This window comes from Lissotriton helveticus (assembly GCF_964261635.1).
Source record: "Lissotriton helveticus chromosome 1_1 unlocalized genomic scaffold, aLisHel1.1 SUPER_1_unloc_26, whole genome shotgun sequence".
NCBI lineage: Eukaryota > Metazoa > Chordata > Amphibia > Caudata > Salamandridae > Lissotriton > Lissotriton helveticus.
The window spans coordinates 791,953-803,043 of NW_027611666.1; the positions used below are offsets into that span (position 1 = coordinate 791,953).

General features: G+C 43.8%; 1 protein-coding gene across 1 annotated transcript; it reads left to right on the plus strand.

The window, feature by feature from the left end:
- The first annotated feature begins 1,217 nt into the window (after positions 1-1,217).
- LOC144805806 (uncharacterized) lies at positions 1,218-3,791 on the plus strand. Its single transcript, XM_078672286.1, has one exon. It carries the CDS (start codon positions 1,839-1,841, stop codon positions 2,769-2,771), a length of 933 nt encoding a protein of 310 aa, XP_078528412.1. The 5' UTR covers positions 1,218-1,838; the 3' UTR covers positions 2,772-3,791.
- The last annotated feature ends 7,300 nt before the right edge of the window (positions 3,792-11,091 follow it).

An 11,091-nucleotide genomic window follows, 5' to 3' on the forward strand; every position in this document is an offset into this window, starting at 1 on the left:
ACCAGGATGCCTTCAAGGTGACAGTGCTCTTTATAAGCTGTATAAATAAAAATAAATAATAAACAGTGTGTGCTGTTCTGGTGCATTCTCCATCTTGTGGAAAGAATGAGCGCACCTCAGTATTGTTCCATTAAATGTGGCCACGGTGGTTTGTACAGGTGATGTTGAAAAGCTTGAGTAGGAGGGGAGACCCATGAAAGGTCATGGGAATTGCATGGTTGTAAAATCTTGTTCGCAGGTTTTGTGCTGGAAAAGGAATGTTGAAAGCAGGGCTATTCATGTGAGATGCAGGTGAATACATTTAAGAACAGGCCCTACCTTGTATGGAGGGCAGGAGAGGTGCAGGGTATATGAACAGAGCAGTTTGACGTAAGAGATGTTTTTAAGAGAGTGTTTGGGGTGCTTGGCATGGTCCAGGGGTGAAAGGGCGATAACAGGCTTGGCTTTGGCGCACCATCTCTGCTCTTGCTACGCTGATGCACAACAGCTGTCTACTAGTAGGCCGCCCGGCTAGTGTGCTATCTCGAGCTCTAAAGTTAGAGGTGAGACAACTAAACAACAGAGCAGCCCAGCTCAATCTGCTAGTCCATCCGTGGAACTCCCTCCCCTGTAGATAATACTGACAAATATTTGAGAGAAGTAAAACCACAAAGTAAGTTACAATCATTAAACTGCTGCTCTACTGCATATTGTGGGTGTAGTGGATGAAGCCAGGCACCTCTGCGAGCAGCAATATTTGATTTATGGCACAACATCCTGATGTCCACCCTGCTGTCTCAAGTCTTCCTGATCCATCTCACATCTCTTACTCAAAGAGCTGTTCTTGTTTTAACAAAACCTTGACCATATGCATCTACCTAAAGCTGTAACTAGTGTATGAGTGCTATGCGTGCGCCCTTTTTTTTTTTACTAACTTACTCATGAACACCTTTGCTGAAATAAGTAAGATGTGAAAGTCAAAGCACCTTTTATGTAAATTTCTGTGTATGGTTAAATATGCCTTCATAAGTTTCAGAAATGGTATTTAAGAGATATTTATACAATCAATTAAAAATTGTGTATGCACATTCCGTTATGTTTCCCTTTAAGTAATTTTAAATCTCTTTACATCCAACAGAAAACAATCTTTGATTGTACGAAATGTTTCAGAATGAGGAAGATAACACTGTAAATCTGCAAAGACGAAGTCCGAAATATTGAGTTCTAGTATTCAGGAAAACATAAGTGCCATCAGAGACAGCCGAACCTGAACATAAACTGAGACATCCTGAAAGAAGAGACAAGGGACACGAGAAATTCAGTGATTCCACGAGTCTCAGCTGTGCACCTACATGCCTCAAAACAAAGAAATAACCTCTAGGAAATTAAGACAACACTGATAAACCTCCTCTTGTGTAAACATGTCCAATAACAGCTTTGATCATGAGGTTAGTATGAGGTGGTTACAGCAGTGCTCTGCTTCCTAAAATAATACCAGGCCACCATTCAGTGCTAGAGGTGTATTGCAAACTGTTTCCGACCAATCCACAGCAACCATTGAAAAGCGCAACGGAGTGGAGTCAGACAAGTGAAGGTTAAAAGAAATAGGGGTTCAGCTGTCTAAAATACAGAGCACTGTTCCACTGTGCACCGGCCAGAAGGACAATGAATCTTTACCCGCAAGCATGCAGAACCATTATCCAGTCTAAAGACACAATCGCCCTCGAAGAAGCCTTACACACGTTATGTGATTGGAAAGTAGTTGGTGACCATTGCACTTTATTCTTTAATCGTAAAACAAACGTGCAAAATACGACTCATACAGGGAATGCAAGAATAACACAAGTGCTTTATCAGTCATGTTGGCCCTTCAGGATGTACAGTCAATGGATGTAAACAAGTATATACCAGAGCAAGAGACGCTAACCAAGAGAGAAGTCTCAGACACATGCAGTGAGAGCTTTAGTTTGTCATCAATATTAAAACCCCATCAGCAAGCACACACAGGGAAAAAACTATTCAAATGCACTGAATGTGTAAAGAGCTTTATTCAGTTATCAGGCCTAAAAAGACATCAACGAACACACCCAGGGGAAAAACCATATCATTGCACTGAATGTATGAAGAGGTTTAATCAATTATCACACCTAAAACAGCATCAGCGAACACACACTGGGGAAAAACCATTCCAGTGCAGTGAATGTGGAAGAAGTTTTAGTGATTCATCAGCATTAAGGAGACATCTGCGAACACACACAGGGGGAAAACCATTCCAGTGCAGTGAATGTAAGAAGAGGTTTAATCAATTATCACACCTAAAACAGCATCAGCGAATACACACTGGGGAAAAACCATTCCAGTGCAGTGAATGTGGAAGAAGTTTTAGTGATTCATCAGCATTAAGGAGACATCTGCGAACACACACAGGGGAAAAACCATTCCAGTGCAGTGAATGTGAGAAGAGGTTTATTCAATTATCAGACCTAAAACAGCATCAGAGAACACACACTGGGGAAAAACCATACCAGTGCAGTGAATGTGACGAGAGGTTTATTCAATTATCAGACCTAAAACAGCATCAGAGAACACACACTGGGGAAAAACCATTCCAGTGCAGTGAATGTGGAAGAAGTTTTAGTGTTTCATCAGCATTAAGGAAACATCTGCGAACACACACAGGGGAAAACCCATTCCAGTGCAGTGAGTGTGGAAGAAGTTTTAGTGATTCATCAGCATTAAGGCAACATCTGCGAACACACACAGGGGAAAAACCATTCCAGTGCAGTGAATGAGGAAGATGTTTTAGTGAATCTTCAACATTAAGGATTCATCAGCAAACACACACAGGGGAAAAACCATTCAAGTGCAGTGAATGTTTGAAGAGCTTTAGTCGATTATCAGACCTAAAATACCATCTGAGAACACACACAGGAGAAAAACCATATAATTGCACTGAATGTGTGAAGAGGTTTAATCAATTATCACACCTAAAACAGCATCAGCGAACACACACAGGGGAAAAACCATTCCAGTGTAGTGAATGTGAAAGAAGTTTTAGTAATTCTTCAACATTAAGGATTCATCAGCGAACACACACAGGGGAAAAACCATTCAAGTGCAGTGAATGTTTGAAGAGCTTTAGTCAATCATCACACCTAAAACAGCATCAGAAAACACACACAGGAGAAAATCCATTCAAGTGCAGTGAATGTGAGAAGAGGTTTATTCGATTGTCAGACCTAAAACAGCATCAGAATACACACACTGGGGAAAACCCATTCAAGTGCAATGGGTGTAGGAAGAGCTTTATATATTTATCAAGCCTAAAACGGCACCAGAGAACTCACACTGGAGAAAAACCATGCCAGTGCAGTGAATCTGAAAGTAGTTTTAGTGAATCTTCAACATTAAGGATTCATCCGCGAACACACACAGGAAAAAACATTCAAGTGCAGTGAATGTATGAAGAGCTTTAGTCGATTATCAGACCGAAATCACCATCAAAGAACACACACAGGAGAAAAACCATATAATTGCAGAGAATGTTTGAAGAGGTTTAGTCGATTATCACAACTAAAACAGCATCAGAGGACACACACTAGGGAAAAACCATATCATTGCCATGAATGTAAAAGTAGCTTTAGTGAATCATTAACATTAAGAAAATATCAACGAATACACACTGTAAACACCATTCAAGTGCAAGGAATGTGACAATGGATATATACACATGTGAGCAAGGGCTTGCGTAGCCCGGAACGCGTAATGCACTTTTTCCAGCTGTATCTGCCAAAATAAAGAAAACCTGTAACTGATCCTGTGGTCCGTCTCCTGTGTGAACGCCTCGCTGGTCCGTGTGGATTGGAAGTGGCGTGGAGGAGTTTTCGTGTGTATATATATATATAGCGTTCGTGTGAAATCTGAGGATACTATTTCTGCCAGAACCGCTGCTACGATGGAGAAGTGTCTGCCAAACTGGATTGTGACGACACAATGGACAACCGATTACTTAAACCGGCTTTCCCAGACACAAACATCCGAAGCAGCTGACGAGTGGGGAGAAAAGCGGATTATAAGGCTCCCAAACTACCCAGAGATACAACAACATCAGAGAGGCATGTTTCATTTTCAAAGCGAGAATTGTAAGCTGATAGTAAAGAACCAACATCGCTATTAACAAAGACAATGAATGAAATAACCAAAGAAACAGACACTCCAAGATGGCGGCCAAAAATCTCAATGTATTTCCCTCGGGCCGAACACTGGGTGGGAGGAGCCCAACCTAGGCTTTTTAAAGAACTGAAAAAACATATACCTCTTACGTTACAAGACAGCATCTGAGGAAGTCGGAAAGACGAAACGCGTCATGCTGTATTTAATAAAAGACGTCAGAACCCCCACGTGTGCTCCGTGACTGTTCCTCGTGATGGGACAAATGGTGGAAACTTATTCACGTGCATGCTGCTTGCACGAAGGAGGCACCCGTCAAATCAAAGTGTTCGACAGGACAGGCAGCGTTCGTGTGAAATCTGAGGATACTATTTCTGCCAGAACCGCTGCTACGATGGAGAAGTGTCTGCCAAACTGGATTGTGACGACACAATGGACAACCGATTACTTAAACCGGCTTTCCCAGACACAAACATCCGAAGCAGCTGACGAGTGGGGAGAAAAGCGGATTATAAGGCTCCCAAACTACCCAGAGATACAACAACATCAGAGAGGCATGTTTCATTTTCAAAGCGAGAATTGTAAGCTGATAGTAAAGAACCAACATCGCTATTAACAAAGACAATGAATGAAATAACCAAAGAAACAGACACTCCAAGATGGCGGCCAAAAATCTCAATGTATTTCCCTCGGGCCGAACACTGGGTGGGAGGAGCCCAACCTAGGCTTTTTAAAGAACTGAAAAAACATATACCTCTTACGTTACAAGACAGCATCTGAGGAAGTCGGAAAGACGAAACGCGTCATGCTGTATTTAATAAAAGACGTCAGAACCCCCACGTGTGCTCCGTGACTGTTCCTCGTGATGGGACAAATTGTGGAAACTTATTCACGTGCATGCTGCTTGCACGAAGGAGGCACCCGTCAAATCAAAGTGTTCGACAGGTCAGGCAGCGTTCGTGTGAAATCTGAGGATACTATTTCTGCCAGAACCGCTGCTACGATGGAGCAGTGTCTGCCAAACTGGATTGTGACGACACAATGGACAACCGATTACTTAAACCGGCTTTCCCAGACACAAACATCCGAAGCAGCTGACGAGTGGGGAGAAAAGCAGATTATAAGGCTCCCAAACTACCCAGAGATACAACAACATCAGAGAGGCATGTTTCATTTTCAAAGCGAGAATTGTAAGCTGATAGTAAAGAACCAACATCGCTATTAACAAAGACAATGAATGAAATAACCAAAGAAACAGACACTCCAAGATGGCGGCCAAAAATCTCAATGTATTTCCCTCGGGCCGAACACTGGGTGGGAGGAGCCCAACCTAGGCTTTTTAAAGAACTGAAAAAACATATACCTCTTACGTTACAAGACAGCATCTGAGGAAGTCGGAAATACGAAACGCGTCATGCTGTATTTAATAAAAGACGTCAGAACCCCCACGTGTGCTCCGTGACTGTTCCTCGTGATGGGACAAATTGTGGAAACATATATATATATATATATATATATCCACTCGATCCTCCCGCTGAACGAAGGGACGACAAGCCACACCAGCCAGGTACGATTTAGAATTTCTTTATTGGGCACAAAAACAGACGCGTTTCGAGCACACGGGCTTTTGGTCACATGACCACCACGGACATTTTGCAAGCAATATAGTGAGCAAAATAATAACAAGGGAAGAGAGACTCTGTGTTTAACGCCACACAGAGTTCCCGAATGCGCCATTACAAAAATAAATTAATGTAAAAGGAACATTGTGTTTAACAGTGTAGGGCACATTTCCAAGGTGTGTGGTATAAAGCAGCAAATTACATTAATGTTTACATTTGAAGACAATGAAGGGTATAGTACCCCAATTCCATACTGCGTTCAAAGGAACTTAAAGAACATGGAGGAGACAATGTCCGACTGGTGAAGGAAACGATTCATAAGTGACAGACAGTAGATGCTGAGTAGTAGAACAAAAAGAATTATTAAGTGAAAAAGAATAGTAAGAGATAAGAAAGGAAGGAGAGAGAGCTCTAATCCGGTCAGGTATAGTACCCATGACGAACCCATCTTGCATGCTATTTAGCTAGCCACTACTCCCATATCCTTATATATCCTAATTCCTTTCTACGGTCAGTAGTCTGAGAGTGTCACATTTGAAAGCAGAGACTAAAGAGACTAGTGGTTGTAAACTCTACGGCCTTCGAAAATAATGTACTCTTTACCTACAGAGTATCACCCCTTCTACTCGTTTTACCGATGGGAAATCAATATTGAAATGTGGTATCTATATTAAGATTCGATATAGATCCGTGCTCATATCTCTAGTGTATATAGTTTTGTGGATTGCGTTGTGCTCGTAACAATATCTTCTATCCGTGATATACATTTGTGCTCCATTCACAGCCAAGTTTCTAAAAAAGATAAAGATAAGAAAAAAAAGGTTTTTTTTTATTACTATTCATAAATATTTCAGGTCAAAAAAGGCATCAGAAAACACACACAGGAATCATTCAAATGCAGTGAATGTAGAAGTAGATGTTATGTATATATAAGTACTGACCAGCAAACACACACGTGAAAAGCCATGTCATTGCAGTAAATGTGTGAAGATCTTTTGTCAACTTTCAAAGCTACAAAGACGTCAGCCTCTCTTCAGAAGAGTGCAGGATCAATAATGACGGTTGCAGAGCTACAACTGTGTGACAGCCAGGCCGAGCACTTCACTTCAGAAGAGTACAGGATCAATTATGAAGGTCACGGAGCTGCAGCTGTGTGATAGCCAGGCCGAGTACTTCACTTCAGAAGAGTGCAGGATCAATTATGAAGGTCACGGAGCTGCAGCTGTGTGATAGCCAGGCCGAGCACACTTCAGAAGTGTGCAGGATCAATAATGAAGGTCACAGATCTGCCGCTGTTTGATAGGCAGGCCTAGTACTTCACCCCAGAAGAGTGCAGGATCATTAATAACGGTGACGGAGCTGCAGCTGTGTGATAGCCAGGCCGAGCACACTTCAGAAGAGTTCAAGATCAATAATGAAGGTCTCAGAGCTGCAGCTGTGTGATAGCCAGGCTGAGTACTTCACTTCAGAAGAGTGCAGGATCAATAATGAAGGTCTCAGAGCTGCAGCTGTGAGATAGCCAGGCTGAGCACACGGTGTCTGTTCACCAGATACAGAATATTAATGAAAGTCTCCAACCTGCATGCTGTGTGATAGACAGGGTGAGCACGCGGCTTCTCTTCAGGAGTGTGAGGAATCATTTATAAAAGTCACTGATAGTTGACACTGTTTGTGTGATAGTTAAGCAAAATCACCATTTTACATTCTTGGACGACGATTTGTTGATGGCTAATGGAGCTCGATTTTGACATGATTGTTCCACAAAAGAAATTAAAAAAAAGATTGATTGTATAAAAATAATATAAAGGTAGAACCAATCACAATGCTATAAAATGTACACAATAATGAGTACGTTTTACATATTAAAAAGAAAGGCATGTGTTTAAGATATGTAATAGAATAAAAAAATGATTTGGATTTTGGCATTTTACTGCTGATTGTAAAGAAATGATATTGCGCCCCTAAACTCAAGATAATTTGTGTTGTCAGCATGGAGTCTAGCAGAGGTGGCATTAGAAGGGGGCCCTGTCTCGACAGTGTGACTGCTGTCAGCATGGAGTTTGGCATAGGTGGCATTAGAAGGGGGTCCTGTCTCGACAGTGTGACTGCTGTCAGCAGAGAGTCTGGCAGAGGTGGCATTAGAAGGGGGCCCTGTCTCGACAGTGTGACTGCTGTCAGCATGGAGTTTGGCAGAGGTGGCATTAGAAGGGGGTCCTGTCTCGACAGTGTGACTGCTGTCAGCAGAGAGTCTGGCAGAGGTGGCATTAGAGGGGGGTCCTGTCTCGACAGTGTGACTGTTGTCAGCAGGTAGTCTGGCAGAGGTGACATTAGAAGGGGTTCACGTCTCGACAGTGTGACTGCTGTCAGCAGGGAGTCTGGCAGAGGTGGCATTAGAAGGGGGTCCTGTCTCGACAGCGTGATTGCTGTCAGCAGGGAGTCTGGCAGAGGTGCCATTAGAAAGGGGTCCTGTCTCAACAGTGTGACTGCTCTCAGAATGGCTCTGCTTTCGGTGTTCACATGACTGACAAGGTTTCTTTGAGATGGGACTAGCTCTTGTGTGTTAATAGAGAGATAAGTGCTACTTGTGATACAAAGACCTGGGCTTCACTTCTTTCAATTCAGTCCAGGACCAGAGCCACGGGTCACGGAACAGGAGGGACTCACCGGGACTCACCGGGCACACTCCGTCGCTGCTGCTGCTGCTGGGGCCCACATGCTGTGAGTGCTGCACGCCGCCGTTGCTTTCCACCTGCACGGCCGCCGGCAGACTACAGCTCCCAGCAGCCTGTGAGGGGCATTTCCGGTAGCTACGCGCCCGGAGGCGCAGAAAAAGAACGAGGCTCCCACTGAGGAGCGGGGGGACACAGTCCAGTCCAGGACCAGAGCCACGGGTCACGGAACAGGAGGGACTCACCGGGACTCACCGGGCACACTCCGTCGCTGCTGCTGCTGCTGGGGCCCACATGCTGTGAGTGCTGCACGCCGCCGTTGCTTTCCACCTGCACGGCCGCCGGCAGACTACAGCTCCCAGCAGCCTGTGAGGGGCATTTCCGGTAGCTACGCGCCCGGAGGCGCAGAAAAAGGACGAGGCTCCCTCCGCGTCGCGGGACGCGCGCGGGACTGCGCCGGGCGAAGCCCGGGCAAAGGGCGGGCCCTCTGTGGCCCTCAGAGGCCAGAGGAGGACGGGACGGGCCACTACACTTGGTTTTACTACAGGAGGAGGTACAGTCAGATGCTAACCTTTCCCCCTCTATTGCTTTGATCTGTACATTGTTGCCCTCGGTATCCTGTCTCCCAACCACGATGTCAATCTGGGAAGAATTGAATGCCATGTGCGGTACAAACTATGCCCAGGATTTATTAACTCCCCCTATAGTGGTCAGAGACAATGAACAAGTAAATTTCACACCTCCCGCATCCCCCGAACCAACTTTCTGCAGCCCCCATTTATCCGCCCCAAACCCTGTCTCACTAACTTCGGATAAAGCGGAGACTCGATCAAATGACCCCGTATCCCCCCTTCATTTGACCCTGCTGGCCCAAATTGAACGAATGTTAAACAGTGCTCTATCACCACTGGTCGTAAAAATTAATGATCTGGGGGAGAGGCTGACCAGGATCGAAAACACTGTAATAAGGTCCCTCCCACCAAATGCCAACACCATGATATCCACATGCTCTACCCTTACTAACATCCATGAAAGGCCTATGAACAATGCTTCCAGCATACTTCCCACTTGTGACCCCCCTCCTATACCACCCACTCTAAGTGGTCGCAACGCTCCTCTTAATCTAAAACATACCCCTCACAGACTCCTGGAAAGAAGGCATCAAATGGACCTACCCCCGGAAGCCGCGCCATACGTTACCGTGCTTTCTGGGGTCCCTGAACTCACCCCGGGTAAACGTGAACTACAGCAGGACCTAATGAATAAAGCCATTTTCTGGCTTAAAAACCATAGACATTTCCCATCTGTTTTAGACGGCGGGATATTGAGCGTCAGGAGGGTGGGGTGGCTTGGTTCTCTGCCCAAAAATGTTCCAGGAGATCTGATTTTAATTAAGTTTAAAGACAGAAACATTGCCCCCTTTTTACGTTCTACCCAACACAAAGTTGGAGATGGCTCCATCCGTATCTGGGATCTGCATGACTTTTATCCTGGCCCCGGTGTATCAAATTACTATCATACCTGATGATAAAGGAGGATTCTGTGTATTTTGGAGTAGGATCTTGAATAGTTGATTCGTCAAACTGTTTTAGCTTGTCCTAAACAGTCTGTTTTCCTTTTAACTATGCTTTGATTTGCTGGACTAGTTCTTTGTATGTTTGTATCTTTTCTCTGCTGCTTTTATGGTTTTAAATTCAAAAGCCGAATAAAGCTTACTTGAACAGTCATTTTTGTCCAACCAATGTATCATCTCTTAGGAAAGTTAAAAATATGTCTGTGGCTTGGCACTCCCCTTGTTAACAATTCATAAAAATGTCATAAAATGTTCAGTACTTGTAAGTATTCTGCTACAAGAGGGATGTAGACATAGATTTGTCATATTCCAAAGAGACTTTTTTTAAGGGTCTTATTTAGTGCAACTTTATATACTGGGTGTGTTATATCTAGACCACCGTATCTGTGATGGACGTGGAATAAAGGAGCCAAAGTACAAAGAGTTTCTCAGAAAGCTGTGAGCACCTTGTAAGGGTGAACAGTTATAAAGCTATGGTTATTTAAGGGTTGGCTTTTTGTCGAAATCTTTATGCCACAATCATATCCAGAATGTCGGTCTTCCTGTGTCCAGGACTAACCGATTGTTTCAAGCTTTTTTCATAGTATGGAAGGAAGGCTGTTCCTCAAAGCCCCTATAAGAACATACGGTGCTAAAGTTCGAGCAAAAGCAATTTATGGCGCCCTCCGCTGGTGTTACTGAGCAGCACCTGCTTGAACTGTTGTCGTATGTAACTTGTAAAAGAGAATTCTGTGGGTTCCTCTGGGGAATAATCATTCCATAGTCCTACGGAAGCTTAACTTTAAATGTATAATTGACTATAATGGAACTGAAAGCCCTCCTGGACTGGGCCAAGATAGGGATAAGTAGTCTCTACTGATGATTGTCTTTGTTATCAGATGAGCTCGAGTGTGGATGATTGGCACAAGGATCGCTGTCATCACACAGTTTATCCAGCTCAAATCTGTGTAAGGAATTGTGTTAAAATGTCCTCATTTTGTGCACATATTCACTCCAGTACTTCTAAAGCCAGGACACCATATCTAAATATTCATACAATTGAATATAATTACTAGTGAGGCCGAGTCATTTAGAAATT

Bases quoted from the DNA above. Each gene is read 5' to 3' on its own strand.
- LOC144805806 (XM_078672286.1), top strand. From the start codon at position 1,839: ATGTTGGCCCTTCAGGATGTACAGTCAATGGATGTAAACAAGTATATA.